We start from the raw sequence: 26,739 nt of genomic DNA on the forward strand, positions 1-26,739 counted from the left end.
TCCCAAACTGTTTATGTCGTTTGAAAAGAATTACATAAGAAGCTTTTAAGACTAAGACTAAGACTGCTTTATTGATCCTTACGGAAATTTGTTGTGATTACAAGGACTCTTTTCTCATATAAAGACAACACCGATGTTCCCTTGAACTGTATTGTTGCAAGAAATTCGTTTAATAATATCAGATGTAGGTTTGTGTAAGACAGTTTTTAAAACTATTTCAACGGCAGGTAAAATTAACGTTTTACCTAAATTGTTTCCGTATTTGGTTATAAATAAAGAGATATTGTAAGTCGTTCACAAACCATCATCTTCTCTTTATGATGAAGAGAGATTTTGTGGGTCTATTCTGAACTTATCTTTTTCAAACTTTTATCTTTTTATCAGGGTGGCATCGTCTCAAATTATTCTCCAGCGTAATTAGTTTCATATCGTCATAAAAAGGCACTTAGGCAACCGCTTGTTTGACAAGGAAAGAATGAATCTCAATTTTAAATAATCAACGGTGTACAATATACATTTCTTTTTGTTAAACATAACTTACATATAGGCAAAATTAAGATATTTAAATAAATATTAAAATAAAATACAAACATTTTTCGTTTGAATAGCAGGATAAATATTTAAAAGATTAACTAAGGTACAGATCATATATCAGTGAAAATTTAAGTCACAGATGAAATGAAATGAAATCCATTATCGTAGACCCCCATGGACATCTCATAGACCCCCAATTTATTTTTTCACTTTCGTAGACCCCTTGGAAGTCTTCGTGGACCCCTGGGGGTCTATATAGACCACTTTGGGAATCACTGCTCTAGATCTTCAGGTCCAGGGCTGTATTATAAAAGGGGAGTGGGTGTATAGAATGCTAATATAAGGAACTGAGACCGATGAATAAGTCACTAATAATTTACACAAGTAGGCCTAGTTGCTTAATTGTACGACAGTGAAGCAATAGCGCAAATTAAACGTGTTCCACTTGCTCTGTCTCCGCCGAATCTTAAAAAAGTAGGCAAGACAAAATTGGCAACACTGAGGATCTTTCTTGCTCAGGTCTCCCTAGTAGGGCATTATTATACACCAAAATTAGGCAACGCCGCATGCGCTATCTTGGTCATGTTTGCCGTATGCAGGACGAATAAATTCCCCGAGCCATCCTCTGTGGACGACTTGCGCCTGGCACAAGAAAAATTGGTCACCCCAACCTCCGTTACTTTGATGTGAACAAATGGGACCTTAAACAGTGGACATCGATGTCGACTAATGGGAAGACTCCCGGAAGACACAGCCCTAGACCGCACTATAAGGACGTCATGGAGAGAGAAAAAAAATGACCTCAGTTCTGGAAGAAAAGCGAGCCAAACGAAAAATGGTGGATTTCACTGCCACCGAATCAAATGTCACCTTCACCTACGATGTAGCCTTATGCTCCATGAGATGAACCATTGTCGTTTCACGTCAGAACGAGGCCAATGCATTGTTAATATAAGAACTAGCTGTTAACACAACTCTGTGGCGTATCTAGGATAGCTAATGCCTAGCGCGGGAACTCCATTTGAGGCTCTAAAAATATAGAATCAAATAAAATGCGAAAAATAAAATCCCTCTAATCAATCGAGGCAAGACCAATCGGCATAGAAGACCTGAACACTGAATGCAACGTCACAACCTATGGGCAGACACACAGGAGACATTTGACCGTTATGACAACAAAAGACAATTGCATTCACAGAAATCTGTCGACTGAAGTGTAATTTACTTCAAGTACTTGATCCGTTTTCAAATAGTGATGCAAACACAACAAATTTTGGTGGTCTAGAAAAACAAACAAACTATAGTTAGTGTCAGGTTTAGGATTTATTTGGGTTGTTAACTAGCTGTATACTATTAAGGTCCCGGGGTTCAACCTGACAAGAACATCACTCACACACAGTCGTACATACAGTAAACAACTAGGTGAATAGTTTAAATAACAACAAAAATAAATGAATTTTAATTGTATGAAACATATATGTGTATGTACAATGAGGATGATAAATAGACAATATATATATATTATATATATATATATATATATATATATATATATATATATATATATATATATATATATATAATAGGTATATATAAAGATATTATACAATAATTAATTTAAGCACCTTTGCTACTGTTATCACTTGTCACCCTGGTTTTATGGTCCACCAGACTCTAACCGACGGGCGTCACAAAACTGCCAACCTCGGTAATAGTAAAGTTAGACCTCAGATAATCGCCAATTTGACAATGACACTGGCAAGCGACGCCCACAACTCCAACACTGGCACCCTATAAACGAAATAAACACAATACTCTCAACTTCTACACTAAAAATAGAAATAGTGACAACCTCATACAGCATACAATAATAGATATCACAAACGAATAACTCACCCTAAACAGGGGTCCCAAAAATCCAACTGAATCATAAGTCCGAGAAACTGGTACAGACAAATAACGTTTTACAGGCCAACACACCGTCCGCTACAACCAAACTCAGAGGGTGAACTGCCTCATGACAAAGAATGACCCATAGATGTCACCGGACTTTGTGACGTAGCAAAACAATTCAAAACAAAAAAAATACAAGACACTCTCGCCCCGTACACGTACTACCAGTAGAGGAAATAAAAAAAAACAGAGTTAGGAGAAAGAAATAGACACTTGTCTATACTACGCAACAGTTAGCTATAGTTAGTTAGCTGCAGGAGTTGTTTTTTTTTTACATATATATACCAGTGATGGGCAAACTTTTTAAGGAGCGAGTCAAATAACTAAACAAAAAATTTTGGCAAGCCAAAATCTTTAGAAGTGAAAAAGTACAAACATTTAGTTTCATATTTAATGATATCAAAATGTAACTAATGCGATGTATGAAACTATGAGTGTTTAATAGTTCTTAATTTTGGTTCAGCTTCAGACGTAGTTATTATTTAAAGTTTACTGAGTAGTTCATCCGTCAATCTATTTCTGACATCGCTTGTTCTAAGCTGCTTATAAATATATTATAAACATTGCACATAATGTTTGAACTTGGAATATTACCTTTAGAAAACAAACTTTCGATAGGCCCCAAGTAGATGTCTAATCGCAACACTTAGAAATGATTCAGAGGATAAATAGATTGCAGTTCAATTAGTTCAAATTTCGATTGTGGTATCAATTGGTCTCAAATCACATTAAAAAGCAAACTGAAAATATTTAAATCTTTTTCAATAGAAGTCACAGAAGTCTTGAAATCTTCTTTCAAATTCATCATCAACTTGTCTCAAGCTATCTTCATAGTTTGCGGGTCGTGTTGTTTGAGACTCCCCTAAAAATCCAGATATTCTCCTTATTACATTGATCTCTAGTAATAAACTAATAATTACATATTCCTGCATTTGGCTCTTCTGTTGCTCCCTTAAGAATCGCATGAATGCTAACTGGGTAACTCCCTAGTAACACAAAAAAGTTTAATCGAATTATTTTATAAGTAATGCCTATTGCGCTGTAACATTCACCTCGCGGCTATTTTTGACACAAGTACTGGAGCAGAACTTTTTTTAGGCTAACTGTACTCAGGTAATTTAATGTTATTTTTACCTGTTGAGTCCTCTATAGTTTTTTTTTTTGAGATAAACTTACGATTATAAATATTTTTAAATATCTGGATATAAAACTTCGCAAACTTGAATCATGCATTCTCTCATAAATCCCCCCCCCCCACCCAGTTCTGTTAACATTGAATGCTACAATAACTTGCAAGTGTAGCAGCCTTAGAATGCTACAATAACTTGCAAGTGTAGCAGCCTTAGAATGCTACAATAACTTGCAAGTGTAGGAGCCTTAGAATGTTACAATAACTTGCAAGTGTAGCAGCCTTAGAATGCTACAATAACTTGCAAGTGTAGCAGCCTTAGAATGCTACAATAACTTGCAAGTGTAGCAGCCTTAGAATGCTACAATAACTTGCAAGTGTAGGGTGTAGCAGCTCTAAGAAAACTAACAAATTGAAAAATAAAATGCTGTCGTAATGATTTTTTTTTTCTGGGACATTTTTCTTTTTTTTTCGTCCCCACTAATGGTCGTAAAAAGAGTGTTAGGTTTGGAAGTGAAATGTCCTGATATATTGTAGTCCTTAAAAACAGCCACGGTTTCTTTGCCAATGAGAAACCGAGGTTTTGTCTTTAACATTTAGTAAACACATGCACTTACACTTATCTTAATGATGAAACACTTTTAGAATCAACTCTGAGCTTTACAACAGCTTTGCATACAATCGAAAAAAACAGGTACCCTCAGACTTTGCGACCTTTGGCCCACAAGGTGAATTAAGGTGTTATGTGGCCAGCACAACGACTAACCGCCTTTACTTTTACCCAACTAATGCCAGGTACCAATTAGAGCTGTTATTGTTATTTAAAATTATTATTACAAAACATGTTGCGACCTGTATATTTTCCCCCATTTGATGCAGACAAAGCCATTGACCAGCGGGGGTGGGGGGTGGGGTGGGGAGGATCTATTTAGGTTTTCATTACGTCTTCAGCGCCGTCTTCCACAGGACCTTTCTTTGGGACTCAAATATGTGTCCGACGACCTTCGCGAGAGCTCTCCAACTGTCTTTTTACGAGGCCACCTGCTTTTATCAACATCCCTCTATGCCAGTGAGGGCAAAATGGCGACTGAATTGATCTTCATAGAGTTGACGGAATAAACGAGCAATAAATGGTATTCAAAATGTTCATGGTTCGATATTCATGGAACATTTTCAATATTGAGTCCATGATAGTAGTTTTTATAACCTTATCATATTCATTTACTTAGCCTAGGTACCATTTGTTTATTTTGTACTAAATTTTACTTCAAACTTGCGCTTTTTAAAAATGGCACCAGACAACACGCAATAGGTAATGAAGATAAAAGAATAAACACTTGGTTAAAATAGAAGCTACATTTCAAACTGTATTCAAATTGTGTGTCACATGCTAGAAGTGAAAATCTCATAGGAAAGAAAATATAGATGCCATTTATTTAAGTAACAAAAAAATAATATAATAATACAGGTCGTTATGGAAAACAGTCAGATCATGTTTGAACTAACATTACTGGTGTTAGTAAAATGGAACAAACAACAGAATATATATATATAAAGAACAAAAGCTCAGCAGAATGTTTAAAAGTTTTTCATAACAACAAACAAACAAAAAAACAAACAAACAAACAAATCCACTACATGTCAAACGCAGGTTTGTGCGATGGGAATGGTGACAGATCTCTTTTACTCTCATTGCTGACTTGGTCTATGAGATATTTGCATCAAGTCAAGGTCACACAGCATCTATTCACGCCAGAATTCCATCACTGTCCTTGTTTGAGTAAAAAACTGAATAGCCTAGAGAAAAATAATACACAGATTAAACAAGTAGTTCTAAGCCTAATGCAGACATTTGGAGGTAGATCTAGTTTGATCACTTTAAAAGAGGTTCACTTGACGTTCGGAAGAGACGAGCGTTTCAGAAAGGTTTAAATCTGGTGAACCATTTCCACTACAAGCTGCAGGACGGATCATCAATAGAAGAAGGAACTTTTCAGCTCTAATTGTTTCAACATACCAACACAGGGCCGGATTTAAGTATGTGAAGGCCAGGGGCAGGATTTTTGTGGCGGCCCCTACAATTTTTCGAAAGCTTTAATGAAGATCCACTTATGAATGCAAATACTTCTATCTAAAACCATGTTATATTTTAGATGAAAGAAATAGAGTCCTTGTACATTTCATCTCACTTTCCTTTCAAAAAATATTTATTATGCATATTTTAGTTTTAAAAGTGTATATTTTTTGAATTTGTTGCGGGTAAGTCCTTGGTAGACGGAGCTGTATTGACTTATTCCAAGCATACTACAAGCGGACACTTCTCATGACTTGCCAGACGTAAAAATGGGGAAAAATTTTTTTTAGGAAAAAAACACAAAACCTTACAGTTTCTAACCCGTTGAATGTCGGATATATTTTTATCTCTCTTGTGGAGGCCCCTTTCTTGCGGGGTTCCCGGGGCAGTAGCCCCTCCTGCCCTCCCTTAAATCCAGCCCTATACAGACAATTTACTTGTGGGCTCCTAAGTGCCTCTTTATAAACTAAGATCCAATCCTCGGAAGGACTCCCTGTCGTTAACGACAAATAAATCCCCTAAAAAGAGATGGAGCTAATGGAGTTATTGGAATGAACAAGAATGAATGCCGAAATGCAGGGTTCACTTCACTCAAAGGAAATTATGCAGTCATTAAGGTGAATGCCCCATCATTACAATGTGCTGCAGAGCTTGGAGGGCCTTTGCTCTCCACACCAACACCACCACCAGCCCAAATCCATCTAACAGCTATTTTCATACTCTTAATAATCATAGGATAAAGATGTTAATTAGAAGTGTAACTTCTGTAGCGGAGTCGGGTCATTAAAAAGTTACGATAAGGGATCTAGTGCAGACTATGAGTCTCGCAATAATAATAATAATGAATATATTTAAAAATATCATTTTTGTTGTTCTACTTGTAGAGTTACCGAATCTTCAATTCTAGTTTTATCTCAGCTTTGACAGACTTGACGATACACAGAGTAACAAGTGATACATAATAAACTATAGAGTGTTGACAGACTTGACGATACACAGAGTAACAAGTGATACATAATAAACTATAGAGTGTTGACAGACTTGACGATACACAGAGTAACAAGTGATACATAATAAACTATAGAGTGTTGACAGACTTGACGATACACAGAGTAACAAGTGATACATAATAAACTATAGAGTGTTGACAGACTTGACGATACACAGAGTAACAAGTGATACATAATAAACTATAGAGTGTTGACAGACTTGACGATACACAGAGTAACAAGTGATACATAATAAACTATAGAGTGTTGACAGACTTGACGATACACAGAGTAACAAGTGATACATAATAAACTATAGAGTGTTGACAGACTTGACGATACACAGAGTAACAAGTGATACATAATAAACTATAGAGTGTTGACAGACTTGACGATACACAGAGTAACAAGTGATACATAATAAACTATAGAGTGTTGACAGACTTGACGATACACAGAGTAACAAGTGATACATAATAAACTATAGAGTGTTGACAGACTTGACGATACACAGAGTAACAAGTGATACATAATAAACTATAGAGTGTTGACAGACTTGACGATACACAGAGTAACAAGTGATACATAATAAACTATAGAGTGTTGACAGACTTGACGATACACAGAGTAACAAGTGATACATAATAAACTATAGAGTGTTGACAGACTTGACGATACACAGAGTAACAAGTGATACATAATAAACTATAGAGTGTTGACAGACCAATACAAGTGTCGACTGCCTTTAGCTATATGCTAGATCTAAATCTTAAACAATAGGTACCCTACAGTATACCAACATTCTAAAAAAATCAACAACTTTGAGATTAAATTATCTTATAAATTACATAATTATTTCGTTTGTTAATCTTGTCGTGCATGTTAATTAAAGACTTAAACTATGTTAAGTCATTGCCTTAACGGCACCAAGAAAGAAGTTTTATGAATTTGTCCTAGCACATGGAATAAGAAATGTGTTTTTATCTTATTGTATTTCTGAGTAAATCGATTACATTCAGTTTTTGTAATTGTAAGTTACGATTCAGTGCCTTATGTATTGTTGATACTTGATATTTTAATCTTCACTCTTTCAGTGTCTCTATATTTAGTGATCTTATTCATTTATATATCTCGTTAGGTCTACAAACAAAAAAAAAAAAAAAACAGATGTTAACTCTAGATATCCGTTATAGAGTTAGGGAGATCTGTGTGTGTCGTGGTGAGGCTAGTATGGGGAAGGAGGAATTAACTAGCCCGGTTCAGCAAACTAACGTTAATGTTATTACCTCCTTTCCAGCCAAGCGAAGGTCTCCTTTGAAAGAGCCCTTACTTCCAGTGAATGAAAATGTGTTGATAGGGAACGGAATGGCTACATTGATACCAACCTGTAGAGAAAAACAAGGAAAATAAGATTACAAGGAGAGTTTGTGTTATCGCACAAACTCAGAGGCGGCCCCCATCAAATTCACCAATGGACGAGAAATATATTCAGGCCATAGTCTTGTTTTGATCGTTTGAAGAAATTAAAAAAAATTGGCGTTGTTTTTCACATAAACGCAGACAGCGCAACACGTCGTCTTTGATAATACTCTTCTAACTCTTCTGGAATAAGTAGAGTAGCGTTAAGTGATCACCTAAGATCATGCAGCATGGAAACCTCCCGAGTGAGTTTTTCTTGTAAGAGAGAAATTGGTAGTCAGTTGTTTTTTCCTGGACTGATGCCTATGCACATATATTTCTTGAGAGTGGCTGTCATTTTTGTGCTCTATCGGATATTAAAGTATTATTTGTATTTCCTTGGATATCTGGAGTTCAAGTTGAATTTAATCTAGTATTACTTTATTGTTATTTAAGTAACCCCATAACGAGCCAAGTAATAAAGGAACCCGACAACCACCACCTTATACCACCACTTCAGTCAAGTACAATTTCTCTCCGTTGTTCCAGTTACCAAAAAAAAAAATTAAATTAATTACCAATACATAATTAACTAATTGTTGAATTTTTAAAAATGGATTCTTGTGTTGTCAGGTAAAAGAAATAATTGTGCACAATTTCAGCTTGATCCAAGATCGGGTAACGAAGAAATAACGTGTACAAACTTTTTTACCATACAGACAGACAGGGTGAGTTGATATAAGCTTTGTAAAAATTCCATCAATTCCTACTTTATGAACTGATAGTGTTCTATGAGTTGTTCTATTTATTTCTTGCAGGCCTAATGTTTCACGATTGCAAAGACTCCATTGAACTTCGCACAGTCATTAATTTAGACCTAGATCTAGGCTAGTAGCTTACATGTGTGTTGATTGTGTATACTTTATAAAATTCTGGGAGCTTGCACTTACATAAGGCAGAGCGCTTACATGTTCATGGACGTGTATTTATTGATTCAACTCTTTATTGAATACAAAGTGTTGTGAAAGGATTTTGTGTGTGTGTGTGTGTGGTAGAGCATGAGTGTCACCCTTATTAAGTTACGCCCCTGTTCTGTATCTATCCAGCGATTGAATAGGTCAGCCTAGCGGGAGTAACATGAGGTCAGGAATGCAGAAGGACAGTTGAGCGGCTAGGCCTGTTGGTGTAGGTTGTGAGGTAGAAACTAGACAGTAAATCAAGTGCTGTAGATACAATAAAGCTATTCGAGTTTGTTACTTTAATTAGATGTTTCGTAGTTCACTACAATTAGAAAGCCATCACACATTTCAAGTTGAATATGTGTATATTGGGAATAAAAGTAATCTACACACAACGACCGATGAACAATATACAGGATCTTGAAATAACAGTCCAGAGCACCTACCACACGACAAGGCAGCCATCTTTCTACCCACTCATTTCAAGTTCCGTTTTATAAGGGTTCTGCTGTTCAGTTTACTCTGTGTGGTGGAAGCCTAAATAAAGGTGACGCCCCTGAGTACCAAATATATGAAATCGTTCTGACACAATGAGGTTAATGCACCTACCATTCCAACATCACACTTCATCGAGTACTTCCTTGCTGTGGCACCGCTTGCTGTGAAGATGGCCGTAGTATTCCCATAAGGGTTAGTTCTGACAATGTTGATGGCATCATCTAATGTATCCACTTCCATTGTGGCTAAAACTGGACCATAAATCTCTGTAGTGTAACATTCCATTGTAGGCTAAGAAAAAACAAAAGTAAAAAAAAAATAAATCAATATCTTTGCTTAAAAAAATAAATGTAATGGCTACTCCAGATTTGTAAGTGTCAGGCTTGAAAAGAGTTATATTTTGAGACACATTTTTTTTTTGTAGCTGTACAGAACTTTTTTTCAAATATTGATTTACTTGAACACAAGAAAACAACAAAGAAATATATATTGGTATTGTTTGCATGAAAATAAGTATTTTTTGTTCACAAAAAAGTATAGTTTGGTTGCATACATACTCACAATATAGTATTGGCGTATTTTGTTTTTTAAAATACCTAATAAGTCTGCACGTACGAAGATAATGTCTAGTACCGACGTATACGTGTACCCACCAAGTCAGTCTGTTTAATACTAACTAATACATGTACTAAGTCAACTTGTCTAGTACCAACTAATAATAGAAATATCAAAGAGATGTCTAGTTTCCCTTTTGTGTAATCAAAGACTCAGTGTGAGGCTATTTAGAGATGAAGCGTCTCATTACATACGAAAATTGTGTAAGATTGTGGTGCAGAAAAGTCGTATAACGTATAGTGGTATACAGAATATAATTGTAATTACATATTGTTATAAACTTGGTGGAGGCACAGATGGGGGTAGTGGTGTGAGTGTAGTCAGCCGACGCAATTCGCCCCAGGCCAGCGCTAGACGAGCGGTCAACCATGACGAGCTACGACGGTCAACCGAGTCGAGTATCAACAGGACGGTTCGGGAAGGATCGCCGTCGTGAACAGAGCTCATGAGCGTCACGAGAGTTGTAGTCATCTGACCACCTAGAAACGTCGAGCGGCGTTCTGTCCGGTTCGAGAAGGCCAGTAAGGACCCTATATAAAGAGCGGAGGTGTCGCAGTCAAGACGGTCGAGAAAAGGGGCTCAATACAGCACGGTTCACGGCAGTGGTTCAGAGCCCGGTTCACTACAGTCCGGTCGACTACAGCACAGTTCAGCGGTGTGGTTCTGTACGGAGCATTACGACGGTTCAGTGCGGAGTACTGTCAAGTACAGTTGAGACGGCTGGCGTCTTGATCTTGGTCTGCGATCGAGTCCGACACAACGAGCCTAGTGTGTGAAGTCAGTCCTGAACTGTTGAACCCAGTGCAAGCCCGGAACGAGACGGAGAGGCCAGTGCAAGAGTTGATACTGCGGAACGGTGTTATCGGAGAGATATTTGTACAGTGTACGTGTTGCCAATTGTACAGTATTGGCTGTTATTTATGGACATTAAACCTTTACGTTTTTTTTGAGCCCTGACTTGTCAAGTTCTTTAAGTTGGTGGTGTATGGTGCAGTTTGTAGAGAGCCTGGATAGCTAGATTCGTAACAACTGGTGTCAGAAGTGGGATCGGATCGGAATCGGATTGGATCGGATCTACTATGGCTCGTCTAAAACTGCTGTACGAACTTGAATTTAGAGAACTGAAGGAAGAACTCCGTGGACGAAGGCTGAAGGTATATGGTAACAAGGAAACTTTACAAGCCCGCCTCCGAGAAGACATGTTGGAAGAAAAAGAAGATCCGGTCACATATCTTTTTGAAGTCGAACCTAACTTGCTGGAACAGTTCACCAGTATCATGCAGGAAAAGATGGCAGCTATGCAGGGACAGATCGCCAGTAGCAAACAGGAGCAGATTGCAGCTATGCAGGGACAGATCGCCAGTAGCAGACAGGAGCAGATGGCAGCTATGAACTCGGGGCTGGAATACACCAATTCCAAGATAGATGCCATGAACACCAAGATAGCCGCCATGAACCAACGCATACCTGCTGTGGAGGAGAGGATCATCAACTCAGACGTTTGTTCAGATGCTAAAGCCAGAGAGAGGAGCCTTGGTGGTGATCATTAGGACCCATTGAAACCTGACGAAGCCGTTGAGAGACATACGAAAGTCGAGAGATACCAGCCAGGTCCGAACCTAACAGACGTTGGTCCAGTTGCCAATACTGGAGAGGAAAGTCCTGATGGTGGTAAAGAGAATCCAAGGCAGTCTGACGTTGACATTGATGGACATTTGAAAGACGAAAGTCATCGACAAGGTCTGAAACCAACAAGTGATTGGCCCGATACTGAGACGAAAGAGAGAGGCCCTGATGGTGGTGAAGAAAGCCGAATGGAGCCTGAAGCCGAAAACGAGGGACCTTTGCACGAGGAGTGTTGCCAACCTGCCCCACGAGCATGCCCTCCAGACAAGGCTGAAGATGATGACCTGTCCCACAATTCCCTGTCCTGTGGATTTGAAGCCCATCCCAGTTCTTCTTCGCAAAGCCCTATGAAGCCACCTCTTTTGCCAACGATCTTGGTATCCCCATCCCTTACATCTTATACCTCTCCATGTGTCAAGTGGCTGTCCTCAGTACCGACCGACAAGAGAGCGATGCAACTACAACGTCACTGCAACAAGAAGACGATCAACTGGAGGAAAAGAAGAAGGCGGCGTTTGCGTAGTCCAACGTGCATGGTGATTCTACCAAGAAATAACTGCAGCCACATGAAGACCAACTGGCGGAGAAGAAGAAGAAGGCTACTTTTGTTGAGTGCAACATGGATGACGATGCGACAACGACATCGATGCAACCAGATGAAGGCTAACTGGAGGAAAAGAAGAAAACGTTTACTAAATTCAACGTGGGTGGCGATGAAAGCACGACGTCGAGGCAAACAGGTGAAGGCCAACTGGAGGAGAAGAAGGAAGCTGACTGCAACATGGATGGCTCCATCAAGCTCAAGATGCAAGCCAACTGCCACTGATCGACCCCCGCCTGCAGCGATGAAACTTTACAGCCAATGTCATGATGTTGATTCTGTCCGGGACGGACAGATCTAAGGAGGGGGCAGTGTTATAAACTTGGTGATGGCACAGATGGGGGTAGTGGTGTGAGTGTAGTCAGCCGACGCAATTCGCCCCAGGCCAGCGCTAGACGAGCGGTCAACCATGACGAGCTACGACGGTCAACCGAGTCGAGTATCAACAGGACGGTTCGGGAAGGATCGCCGTCGTGAACAGAGCTCATGAGCGTCACGAGAGTTGTAGTCATCTGACCACCTAGAAACGTCGAGCGGCGTTCTGTCCGGTTCGAGAAGGCCAGTAAGGACCCTATATAAAGAGCGGAGGTGTCGCAGTCAAGACGGTCGAGAAAAGGGGCTCAATACAGCACGGTTCACGGCAGGGGTTCAGAGCCCGGTTCACTACAGTCCGGTCGACTACAGCACAGTTCAGCGGTGTGGTTCTGTACGGAGCATTACGACGGTTCAGTGCGGAGTACTGTCAAGTACAGTTGAGACGGCTGGCGTCTTGATCTTGGTCTGCGATCGAGTCCGACACAACGAGCCTAGTGTGTGAAGTCAGTCCTGAACTGTTGAACCCAGTGCAAGCCCGGAACGAGACGGAGAGGCCAGTGCAAGAGTTGATACTGCGGAACGGTGTTATCGGAGAGATATTTGTACAGTGTACGTGTTGCCTATTGTACAGTATTGGCTGTTATTTATGGACATTAAACCTTTACGTTTTTTTTGGAGCCCTGAGTTGTCAAGTTCTTTAAGTTGGTGGTGTATGGTGCAGTTTGTAGAGAGCCTGGATAGCTAGATTCTTAACAATATGAACATTATGTAAGATGGGGACATAGAAAAATTCAATAAAAGTCTGATTACATAAACACGGTGTAAGATTGTGGGACCAAGGAAGTTTCCATTTTCATATCCTTTCACTTTTATGTTGCGGCCATCTAACAGCAACTTAGCTCCAGCATCAACACCAGACTGAATGAGATCACAGACTCGCTTCTTAGCTTCAGGTGAAATCAGTGGACCAAAGTCTGCTCCAGGTTCAGCGCCTAAAAGATAAACTTTATTATTAGTTTAGTCTATGTGTACACAGTACACTATTTACTTTTTAGTACCGAAATGTAGATCTCTAATAGAATTAGCATTCCATTCCAATTATTTTTCAACTGCTACTTGTTTTATTTGTTTTAGATGTTATAGATGTTTATTCAAAATTGAAGATAATTATTGCATCACAGACCAAACCTCCTGCATGACGGAATGGGATGGCGGGTGTTTGAACCCGGAACCATCGAGATGACAGTCAAGAGCGCATGCCACACGACCGGGCAGCCATCCCAACCATAGATCGAGGTCTGATAATCTTAAATAATCGCAACAATTTTTTATTTATTATGAAACGATTTGTGCTAGATTGAGAGTAATAATCTACTTTTTAAGACACAATAGCAATACAGGAAGAGGACTTATACAGACTACACCAAACGAGAAGAGCACTTATAGAGACTACACTGCATGATTTACACGTGTACCGAAAACCAACATTTTCATTTACCACTAGTGACTTTCTGTGTCTTTGATCTTTCGACAAGCTCTGGAATCCATTGTTTGGAGTCGCCAACAAATATAGCTGTAGACAGCGCCATACATCTTTGGCCTGCAGCTCCGAAGCTACCAGAAATAAGACTGGACAAAGTCCTTTCTTTATTGGCGTCCGGCATCACAAGGGCGTGATTTTTGGCGCCAAGATTACATTGAACACGTTTGCCATTTTTAGCTCCCCTTTCATAGACATAGCTCCCCTGAAATTAGACGAATAACATGCTTACATTCAAAGTGACATAATGACAGGCTTACATTCAAAGTGACATAATGACAGGCTTACATTCAAAGTGACATAATGACAGGCTTGCATTCACAGTGACATAATGACAGGCTTACATTCATAGTGACATAATGACAGGCTTACATTCACAGTGACATAATGACAGGCTTACATTCACAGTGACATAATGACAGGCTTACATTCACAGTGACATAATGACAGGCTTACATTCACAGTGACATAATGACATGCTTATATTCACAGCGAAATAATCATATGCTTACATTCACAGTGAAATAATGACATGCTTACATTAACATTGACATAATGACAGGCTTACATTCACAGTGACATAATGACAGGCTTACATTCACAGTGACATAATGACATGCTTACACCCACAGTGACATAATGACAGGCTTACATTCACAGTGACATAATGACAGGCTTACATTCACAGTGACATAATGACATGCTTACACCCACAGTGACATAATGACAGGCTTACATTCACAGTGACATAATGACAGGCTTACATTCACAGTGACATAATGACATGCTTACACCCAGTGACATAATGACAGGCTTACATTCACAGTGACATAATGGCATGCTTACATTCAGTGACATAATGGCATGCTAACATCCACAGCGACATAATGACATGCTTACATTAACAGTGACATAATGAGATGCTTACATTAACAGTGACATAATGAAATGCCTACATTCACAGTGACATAATGACAGGCCTACATTTACAGTGACATAATGAAATGCCTACATTTACAGTGACATAATGATAAGTTTACATTTACAGTAACATAATGACATGCTTATATTCACATTGACATAATGACATGCTTACATTCACATAATGACATGCTAACGTTCACTTTGACATAATGACATGCTAACGTTCACTTTGACATAATGACATGCTTATATTCACATTGACATAATGACATGCTTACATTCACTTTGACATAACGACAGGCTTACATTCACTTTGACATAATGACATGCTAACGTTCACTTTGACATAATGACATGCTAACGTTCACTTTGACATAATGGCATGCTTACGTTCACTTTTGACATAATGACATGCTTACGTTCACTTTGACATAATGACATGCTTACGTTCACTTTGACATAATGACATGCTTACGTTCATTTTGACATAATGACATGCTTACATTCACTTTGACATAATGACAGGCTTACATTCACTTTGACATAATGACATGCTTACGTTCACTTTAACATAATGACATGCTTACGTTTACTTTGACATAATGGCATGCTTACGTTCACTTTGACATAATGACATGCTTACGTTTACTTTGACATAATGACATTACGTTCACTTTGACACAATGACATGCTTACATTCACTTTGACATAATGACAAGCTTACATTCACTTTGACATAATGACATGCTTACGTTCACTTTGACATAATGACATGCTTACGTTCACTTTGACATAATGACATGCTTACATTCTCATAGATATAACCGCTCTACCTTTAAACATTCAAACAATCTTGTAGCTTACATATGGCAACATTTCAAGAAATTTTAGTTCTAAGTAACACATACAATACAATAGGCCGTCCTACTTACTGCTTCGTCAGATCCAACGAATGAAAGTGCCACAACGTCCGGGTGATCACACACAAATGTCACAGCTATTGGAAGGAATGTTCAAATTATTATATCATATTACTTTTAAATATAAAAGGGTAAAAAAAAAATAGAAAAAGATCCCCCCCCGCCATTCCCAAATGCACTTAGATACAACTGAAGTGCTTTCAGTACACATGTTTTTTGAAAGGGTCTTACACGTAAAAGCTTTTTTTTATCAACAAAATAATGCCTTAAAAAAGTTCAAACCTTGAAATTTACAGGCCAAATGATATAAAGGTCATCTGTTTTGTAGCCCACGGTTAACGAGAATGCCAAGCGGCCAGCTCAACAATCAACCACCTTTACTTTTTCTCAACTAGTATCAGAGGCACCCTAAAGATCCCAATCTACTGAAGGATTCGAAGCCGAGTCCACTCGGTTCGGAAGCCAAGCGCTTTACCGCTCAGTCACCGTGCTTCCAAAAATTGCCCAATAGTGTTTAACTCCACACGTTACATTCATATGTTACTTACGTTTAACTCCACACGTTACATTCATTTGTTACTTACGTTTAACTCCAAACGTTACATTCATTTGTTACTTACGTTTAACTCCAAACGTTACATTCATTTGTTACTTACGTTTAACTCCAAACGTTACATTCATATGTTACTTACATTTAACTCCATACATTACATTCATATGTTACTTACATTTAACTCCATACATTACATTCATATGTTACTTACGTTCTTTGCGCCCATGTATAACGTTAACAACACCGGGAGGACACCCAGCTTTTAAGCAGAGCTCCATTAATATCATTACTGCCCCTGGATCACAGGAAGATGGTTTTATGACACATGTATTCCCGCATACCGTAGACATGCTGAAAATCTAAAGAAAATGACCATACGCAAGTAAAATAATATAATTGTTAATTAAGTCAAAATATAAAACAAAATGATTCACCTCATAATTAGTCTTTCTTTCTTGAAAGTTGCCACCCTTGACAATTTTATTACAGGCCTTTTGAGTTCGTTACAACTCTATTTAGGGAATAGGAGCACTGTGCATCTCTATTAACCCTATAACCACAGAGAACTATTTCTGTCAGCAGACATGTGTGGACCCTGAGTCCTGTCTGAAGGTTCCACAATGTCAGTGGCCGTTACTGGGTTGGGTTACACCATGTACGTAACAAAGGCGAGAGATTTCTTCCTATTCCGAGACCTCTTCGTTCTGTGAAAAGACCAACACTATAGCTCTCGGTTACTGAACTGTGTGGCAGCTGGTTCAGACTGGGCCAGATGTTTCATTTCCACCCCGGGACTCTAATCACTGCTGCATTGAATGCGTCGGCTTTAGGTATCACGGGGCCTCTGGGGGAGGGGGTCCAGTTTTGTTTCCCCATCGTTAGCCTATTCTCCACACAAAAGACACAACCAAAGGGGGCAACGTTGAGGCCACAAGATTCTTCGATCCCAGTTCTCACCAGTTTTTTTAACCCCTAAGACCGTCAAGTCAAGTGTAACTCTGTTATAATCTGCCCAGAAGTGTGTCAAGTCAGGTGTAACTCTGTTATAATCTGCCCAGAAGTGTGTCAAGTCAGGTGTAACTCTGTTATTATCTGCCCAGAAGTGTGTCAAAACTAACTCATATCCACAAGAATGTTTTGTTCATTTAATGTTCATTCTACACTCACAGTTCCAAGAACCGTTTACATAACTGTCATTAAAATATTTTAAATCATCGGTTGATACAGGTCTGTACTCTGTTTGTCTGTGTGACAATGTTTCGAGCCTTTAGAGAAAGAGTGCCATAACCCTGACTTTACCCAGGAGTCAAAGATTCGAATTTCCATTTTCTCTGAACGTAGTTGCGTAGCTCCTAAAACTAAATATAGTTCCGTAGCTTAGTTCCTAAACCTAGATATAATGCTGCCTGGTCGTGTGGTTTGCGCGCTGGACTGTTTTTCGAACTTATCGATGGTCCCTGGTTCAAACCCTGCCCGCTCCCATCCCCCGTCGTCCTGTGGGAGGTTTGGACTAGAAAGTAATAATAATCTTCAACTATGAAGGAATATCCGAAACATGTAAAACATTTTACAAACATATAATTTTTAGCTTTATTTTTAAACCTAGAAATAGTTTCTATATTTCCTTATCTGAATATAATTTTTTAGCTTGGTTTTTAAAACTAGATGCAGTTTCTTAGTTTTGATCCTAAACTTAGATCTAGACTTAGCTCATTTGAAAAGGTGCTCTGGAGAATCATGGTATGAACAACATTCCACTTTGTCTGGCCCTAAAAACTTCCCTCGGGAAAAAACAAGTTCTAGAAGTTTCTGTTTAATGTGGGGGACATCGTCAAGCAAATAAATGAATAAATCACTTTTTTAAACTAGCTTACAAAACAAGAAAACACCTACAGAAATTGGAACCATGGCTGGGAAATTGAAAGGTGTGATCCCGGCAGTGACACCTAGTGGCAGTCTGAATGTGAGTATGTTCATATCTTGAGCAATATCTGGCAATGTCTCTCCCGTCTGCAATGTTGTGATACTACAGCAGTGTTCTAAAATTTCTGTAACATTGAATTTAGCCGCTTTAAAACGATATTTTGTCTAAGTTTGATGGTCTAATGCAGTGGTTCCCAAACTGTAGTCCGCGAAACCCTAGTTTTCCGCAAGGCCTGAATAGGTGTTCCACGAACTGCTGACAATTCACTAGAAGCAACCACGTGAAATTTTGGGAAACACTGGTCTAAAGTAATCGATTTTGATCATGTCCACTAAACTAATTAGGTATTAAAAATAGAAATATGTGATGATGTAATAAGGAGACTAACTCTGCTGGTGAACCAAATTCGTAATTTTTGTTTTAAAAGTACCTTCTACATTTTAATAACTATAATCATGATGGTTTAAAAAAATCGATTACTTTATTCTATAAGTTCTCGATCCATTTTGTTCTTGGTATTCGTAAACGTAATCTCCGACCAAGTTGAAACAATTATGCATTGTGCCTAACAAAACATGAATCAATAAACAAAAATACTCAATTATTCAATTAATTATTTTGTGTGCTATCAAACAAGGGAAATAGCTTGTATATTATTGATAGATATAGTTCTAAGGGCGGAATTCTTCCCCTTTAAATAAGATTTTTTTTTAAACGGATTAAAAAAAAATAATATTGCTATTCTTATTGTATCAACACGTATTTCAGAAAAGTGACAAAACAAAAGGTAGAGTGGTTGTGAAGAGATCAGCGAAACCTTTTCGTCAATCTTTTGGCACATTGCTAGCAATCCTGACAATGTTATAGGTATGGAGGAAGTAGACAACATCTTCAATATACTTGACTGCTAACAGCTCTAATATACTTGACTGGTAACAGCTCTAATATACTTGACTGGTAACAGCTCTAATATACTTGACTGCTAACAGCTCTAATATACTTGACTGGTAACAGCTCTAATATACTTGACTGCTAACAGCTCTAATATACTTGACTGCTAACAGCTCTAATATACTTGACTGGTAACAGCTCTAATATACTTGACTGCTAACAGCTCTAATATACGTGACTGCTAACAGCTCTAATATACTTGACTGCTAACAGCTCTAATATACTTGACTGCTAACAGCTCTAATATACTTGACTGCTAACAGCTCTAATATACTTGATTGCTAACAGCTCTAATATACTTGACAGCTAACAGCTCTAATATACTTGACTTCTAACAGCTCTAATATACTTGACTGCTAACAGCTCTAATGTACTTGACTGTTAACAGCTCTAATACACTTGACTGCTAACAGCTCTAATATACTTGACTGCTAACAGCTCTAATATACTTGACTGCTAACAGCTCTAATATACTTGACTGCTAACAGCTCTAATATACTTGAATGCTACTTAACAGAGACTTTAAAATCTATTTTAAACGGAAATCGTTAACTTTTATTTAAACTAGAAAATTGGTTGAATTCCAAAAAACACCTTTTTTTTTCAAATCATTTGCTTTCTACATCAAAAATACTGGTAAGGTTTGACTAAAACAAGTTATTGCATGTTTGGTGAATTCCAAAACAACTTACGAATGCATCTGCCAATCTCTTCGTCTGCGTCTTCCTTTGTCTTTCCTATTTCTAGAACCAGACTGTCTCTAAGACGTGCCTGTCATCAATAAACATTCAATATTTATTTTTAAAAAATACCCAGAGTTCTAAGGGTACTACAAAACCATAGACTGTATATAAAAGGACTGCCAGCACCAAGGTAACTAAGCATATGCGTCGTTCAACACCAACCATAATGTCTATGGACAAAACCAATACAACTAAAGTAAATTGTGCAAATATCTAAATACATTTTAAAAACAATATAACATTCCACGTTTCTCTAGTGAAACTATTGTCAAACAGATCTTGAGTTGGAAACAAGAATTAGATATGCTAACATTTAACTAGGCATAGTTCATGAATATAGACTAGCTAGAGAAATAGATGGTAATGACATTATTTACGTTTGAAAAAATGCAAGCATGTATCAATCACAGTCCGTCACATGCCTACAGTGGCGTTCATACTTAACAACATTGTCAAAAACTTGTGGAGTTATGTAGTAGGCCTATAGCAATATATTGTCCGGATTTTGATCACATTTATAAAAACGATAACAAACAATAACATTAACATTTTAATTACATAATCACTGTCACTTTACCAAATATATTGCTAAAAATTGACCAAATATAGGTTAACGCTATATCCTGAACAGCTATACCTCCACAGGCACACTAAACATAGCACTATAAATTGTCCAAATATATCGCTATGGACTCCCTATAGCCTAAATTTACCAAAATATATCACTCAAAAAAATGACCAAATATTGTTTTGAACTGAGAGAATAAATCGTTATGAACAATAACAAAGACATCACTAAAAATTGAACAAATATTTGGCTATAAACTGAACAAGTTATGGCCTCTTTCATTCGCGAAATAAGATGAATGCCTGATTAAGTATATTGCCATTAAATGACCAAATATATCGTTATAATCTGACCATATATTTCGCTTTAAACTGATCAAACATTTCGCTTTAAACTGCGTAAATTTTTCGTTATAAACTGACCTAATATTTCGATGTAAACTGACCAAATATTTTGTTATAAACTGACCAAATAATTTGTTATAAACTGACCAAATATTTTGTTATAATCAGACCAAATATTTTGTTATAAACTGACCAAATAATTTGTTATAAACTGACCAAATATTTTGTTATAAACTAACCAAATATTTTGCTTTAAACTGCGTAAATATTTCGTTATAAACTAACCAAATATTTCGTTATAAACTGATCAAACATTTCGTTATAAACTGATCAAATATTTTGCTTTAAACTGACCCTATTTTTAATCAGTTGATCACGTAGTCTGAACATGATCTGCTGCCTGAATAAAATTGTTGATCTGGACCAAGCGGGAAAAGCTGCCTTAGCTGCAGCAACCGCTGCTTCCATTTCTGAGGTTGTACTTTCTGGTACTTTTGATATGACCTCATTTGTTGCCTAAAATATTAATAATACAAAAAAGTATATTTTTATTAATGATTATACAGAGGGTTGATTAAGGTCTAAAAGAACACAAATACTCTCAAGTAATGTGACCATTACATCTAGATCGAGTTTCTCTTAAAGACATACAAAATAAAATATAAAAAGCAACTCGTTCAAGTACTTACAGGATTTCGCACATTGATCCATTTTTCGGTTTCTGACTCCAGAAATTCATTGTTAATAAACAGTTTTGTTGTTGGCTATGATGAGAAAGATGAATGAAATTTTGAACGAATAGACTCATATACAATGAGATAAGGCCCTGTAGACTTATTACAAAGACTATATCAACTAACATTGTCTGTCTGATTCAGTTTTTGTACACGTTTAGATCTCAAACACCCATTCTCGGAACTAGCAGTTTACACAATTATTTGTTGCACCTTACAAAAAATAAAAAAAAACAACAACAAAAAACGAATTACCCAGTAATAAAAAAACAAACAAACAATTATTTGTATTAATTATTGGTAAATTAATTATTTTGTTGGGCATTGACAAGGGGAGATAAATGCTACCTATTGAGAAATGTGGCTGTATATGCAGAGTTATTTCCCTTTTACATTTATTTTGTATGTTTTTTTTCCCCACCTCCATCCTCGGATGAAGTTCAAATTTTGATATTTTTTCGTTGTCGATAACAATAAATGGATCGATAAAAATTAACAAATTAGTTAACCAATTAATGGTTATTAATTACTTTTGTTTTATATAGAAAAAGGGAGCTCCTTGATGCAAAATCTACATCCACAAAAGTGATTTCGTGGTTCTATCCCTTAGATTAAAAATATTAGATTCGAAAGATTTAAAAAAAGACTTATTTTATTTCGCTTGTTATATTTTTTAATATCGATTTTATATAGCGCTACTTTCATGCTTACAGCATGCTCAGAGCGCTATGGTCCAATCTCATTTGTGGGCCAGTTGGGGGGGGGGGGTAATCTAGGAGTAGGTTTTCCGTGCTGCCTTTAGGCGCTCAGTAAACACAACTCTGCACGAGTCGGGTGTCGAACCTCGAGCCCCCTTCATAGGTAGCCAAGACAAACCATTTTATATTTTATGGTTAGGTCTGACCATAGAAGTAATAATGTTATTTTTTTTTATACAAATGAAAAAAAAAAAGGCCACAGTACATTGTAAACAGTTACATTCAATATGAGTATATAGAAAATAAAAAGTTCCAATGACGTAGATGGCACATACTACCATTGTTCACGTTTATTAAATACACATATTGCAAACAGAATACAATAGTACGAGATCACTTCAAGCAGTTATTCTACATCAGCGGTTCTCAACCTTTAATGCTCTTAGCATTGTGATTTTATTTGAATGTTTTTCTTAAACTTATTGTTGAAAGAAACAAACACACACACACAAAAAAACAACAACAGTCAACAGACTTAAAATCATTTCGTTATTGAAGATTGTCATACATGAAGCCAAATCCATAAATAGCAAGCTTTTGTGTATGCATACGTATTGACAAACGTATTTCAATAAACCATAAATTTTTTTAGACCTTTTCAGCACGCTAGAATCAAGTTTTTAAGTTTTTCACTTGTAGCAGAAAGTAATTTTTTACAAAGTTTCTATCAACTCACTTTGTCTCTCTGTCTGGTCAAAAGTTTGCAAAAGCTATTTCTCCCATGCACTATTTCGGATCAATTTGAAATTGTGCACAGCTATTTCTTGTACCTGACAAAACAACCTTATTATTATTATTACTAGTCGACAGGCGGCGTAGCATACGCCGTTATTTTGCCGGGCCGGCCTTAGGTGACCGCATTGGGCTCCGCACTTATGCGACCGCAGTGGGCCACACACTTTCATAGGACCCGCGCTAATTCTAGGTGTAAATTATTAAATTAAACCATTTTATAACTTATAACAGACTTTCCACGGCCGCCTGATTTACCATGAGCTCCTGGAAATCTCCTGAAATTGCAAAAGACATGAAAAGTCATGGAAAACTTTTGAAAACTCATACAAATCTTATGAAATATATAGACAAAATTGTCATTTTGGGGTGTCATTCTATATGGAAAACGCCAATCCTAAGCTTCTCGCGCCTCAAACTATTGAAGAATTACTTGAGGTCAACAATTCTCAAAGATAGATTGAAACATTTGGTAATTCTTGCTATTGAGCGTGATCTATGTAGGAAATAAAATTTTTATGATATACTGCATGACTATGATACACGCAATGCTCGTAAAGTCATTCTGTACTTAGTAAAGAATGAAAAAAATGCAAAGACGAATTTATTTTCTAATACAAACTCTTAGATTTCACTTGTTATCCGTATCCCTACCCAAACTTGGCCCCACGAAATCCGTTTCGCATAGGGCCCCACAACGGTTGAGTTCGGTCCTGCTTTTTAGTGACGGGTGAATTCAGAGTAGATTACTTGTTCTCCTCCTCCCCCCCCCCTTTTTTTTTCGCGTTACGTGAGGTAGCAATTAAAAAAAAAAGATTGATCTTTCTTGGTCACAACGGTCCGGCCCTGCTATTTAGTGACGGGGGAATACTACTTGTTCTACCCCATCCCCTCTTTTTTTTTCCTGGCTTAACTCTAGTTCGTCCAACTTGCAGAAATAAAAGAGTAATCTTTCCTTTACTTTTTGCTTGCGTGTCCAAACTCTTGAGCCATGAAGAGAATTACATAGATAGATTAATCACACAAATAGTTCTTAAAAAGTCCCCTTCACAAAAAAATGTTTGATTCCATACACTATCAAGGACGCTGTATTCCAAGACCGCTGCTGTCAACTACATAATAACAATTTACTTTGTGCCAAAAAGCGAAATAACTTATAAATGAGATTTTACAACACTTCCTACTTAATGAAAACCGGATACACCAAACAGCTAGCTATTTATAGTTATCTGCCATATATGAACATCTCTAATAGCTAGCATGTTTCAAACCATAGACTATGTATATATAGTCTATGTTCAAACTAAAAATGTGCATTGTTTTGTTACGTGAAATTAAATTGTCAAACGTTTTCTTGTAACATGTGGAAAAAAAAAGGTGTGTCCCAGTGCTAAGATGATTTTCTTACTATTTGAACTGTAGAGGCAGCTCTTGAGGAAAACACAGATTGTCGCACAGCCTGGTAGGAAAGATGGAGCAAGAAATAAAACGAGAAAAACATAAAAAAAAAAAAAAACAAATTTAAAAAAGACAATACCTCCATTATTTAACTTAAAATATAATAAATAATTAAAATAATATTTGGTTCAAACCGGATATCGAACCCGTGACACCGTCAACTCCTTGAACGTACAAGATGTTTCTGATTTGGCCATCGGGCACTGCAGAATTGTGCGTTTATTATTGATATGCTCGTTATATGGACATCTAGATCTAACACTAATCAGACTTCTGATTTAGAATCCTCAAGATGTTGCCTAGTGTAAATGTTATTCATATTTGCATCTATATTGTTATTGTACAGTAGTTACGCCGAAGTTGTCAATTGTATTCAAACTGAATTTCCATTTGTTTGGATCAATAAAAATTATTTTATCTCTTATCTTAATCCATATAGGATCTATTTAACAAATATAAGTAACGCTTAGATGATTTTTCAATAAACCTGAAGTAACTTTACATTTACTCAGTTATCTCAAAATATTGGTACAATACGGTGACTACGCCATGTTATCTTTTAAATTACTAGATAATTCCAATGACAGGCCTATAGATCTAGACTTAAAAGACAATGCCCAAAATGTTCCTGAACATTAATTTACTAAACTCTTGACTCAATAATGCCTTACATTCCCGAACGCGACAGTCCTTTTAAGAACGCGATAGTTCTTTCAAAACCGATGTTGGATCTAGACCTAGATTTAGTCTCTAGCCAAATATATATTTCTTTATTTGTACTTTGAAAAATTATAACGGTCAAACTAGAGTTTTCCCCATGTTGCCAACAAGCTAGTAATTCTTTTCTCAGCGATATACATCAACTGTTAAATTTCTAGGAAAATCGTTAAATTTGTTTTTCAGATCAGCGTCCAGGATGGATCCAGGCTTGGTTCCAGGTTACATGAAGTTCTGACTTGAATAGAGGTATCGTAATTATAAAAAGGCAGTAGTCAAGACTAGCATAAGAGGGTGCGAAAAATGTTCCTGAACATGAAGATGCATCAAACAAATACTCTCACATCTTTTTAGTCGAAATCCCTGTCCACCCAGTGTCCATACAGCCACCTTTTTTGAAGCCGTGAAGAGTTTGCAAGCTGATAAGAGGTAGTGTTAAAAAAAAATTGCAAGAATTAACAAGCTTTTTTTCTTAACGTTGACATGGAGTCTGTAAAGGGTTTCTAAATCTATTTTAAAACAATAGGAAATGTAACATTTAAAAAGTAAAATTGATTTAAAACAAATCCGTGCATATATATTGAATACTTTCTTACCAGACAAAGGCGAGTAACTCCTAGCAATCTCGAGATGGCCATAGTCCAATGAAGATGTGAGCCCACACTCTGCAAGCGATAGTGTTGTTATAGCATTCTCTGATGCGTGAAGCTAATAAGTCAAATAGTTTATTTAATGCACAATGATTCTCAAAATATTCTGATCCCAGGGGCTCAATGTAAATATACATTTTTAAATCCAAGGCAGAGACCTTGCAGAAATGAATAGAGCCACCATTTAAAACAAAAGAATTTACACATTTGACTAGTGTAACACTATTAGTAAAATCACTTACTCCAGTAAAACTTCGAATGAAAAAAAAAAGAAAAAAAAATCCGAGTAAACATACCCGATCGCTGTGGAGACAGCGCGCCGCATTATGTGTCCTAGAGGTGCGGGAGGAGCTAAGTCTAAGTAAGTGATACAATACCGAGAAAACACAAAGAGAAAGTCACATTTCTTATTCCGCATGCAAGAACTGTTTCCTACGTGTTGCTGCTATAACTGCATAGACAATTTAGCCTGAAACAGCCAAGAAAACCGAGACAATAGCAGAGTTAAAGTAATTATCATGCACGACTATAT

The 26,739-nt window shown here is 37.2% G+C and overlaps 1 protein-coding gene across 1 annotated transcript; it reads right to left on the reverse strand.

The window, feature by feature from the left end:
• Positions 1-4,986: 4,986 nt before the first annotated feature.
• LOC106053266 (methylmalonate-semialdehyde dehydrogenase [acylating], mitochondrial-like) lies at positions 4,987-26,215 on the reverse strand. Its single transcript, XM_056022355.1, has 13 exons — positions 26,154-26,215; positions 24,791-24,841; positions 21,848-21,922; positions 21,513-21,674; positions 20,196-20,274; positions 18,522-18,676; positions 16,840-16,987; positions 16,088-16,152; positions 14,190-14,436; positions 13,502-13,683; positions 9,646-9,825; positions 7,966-8,064; positions 4,987-5,413 (listed from the first exon to the last, which is right to left on the reverse strand). The coding sequence occupies exons 1-13, from the start codon at positions 26,193-26,195 to the stop codon at positions 5,360-5,362; spliced, it is 1,539 nt and encodes a 512-aa protein (XP_055878330.1). The 5' UTR covers positions 26,196-26,215; the 3' UTR covers positions 4,987-5,359.
• Positions 26,216-26,739: the final 524 nt, after the last annotated feature.

Source organism: Biomphalaria glabrata, chromosome 3 (genome assembly GCF_947242115.1).
Source record: "Biomphalaria glabrata chromosome 3, xgBioGlab47.1, whole genome shotgun sequence".
Classification (NCBI taxonomy): domain Eukaryota; kingdom Metazoa; phylum Mollusca; class Gastropoda; family Planorbidae; genus Biomphalaria; species Biomphalaria glabrata.

Bases quoted from the DNA above. Each gene is read 5' to 3' on its own strand.
- LOC106053266 (XM_056022355.1), bottom strand. From the start codon at position 26,195: ATGGCCATCTCGAGATTGCTAGGAGTTACTCGCCTTTGTCTG. The intron at 16,153-16,839 runs GTAAGTAACATA...TCCTTCCAATAG, and splicing joins TATACATGGGCGCAAAGAAC to CTGTGACATTTGTGTGTGAT. The intron at 8,065-9,645 runs GTAGGTGCATTA...TTTTCTCTACAG, and splicing joins TGAAGTGTGATGTTGGAATG to GTTGGTATCAATGTAGCCAT.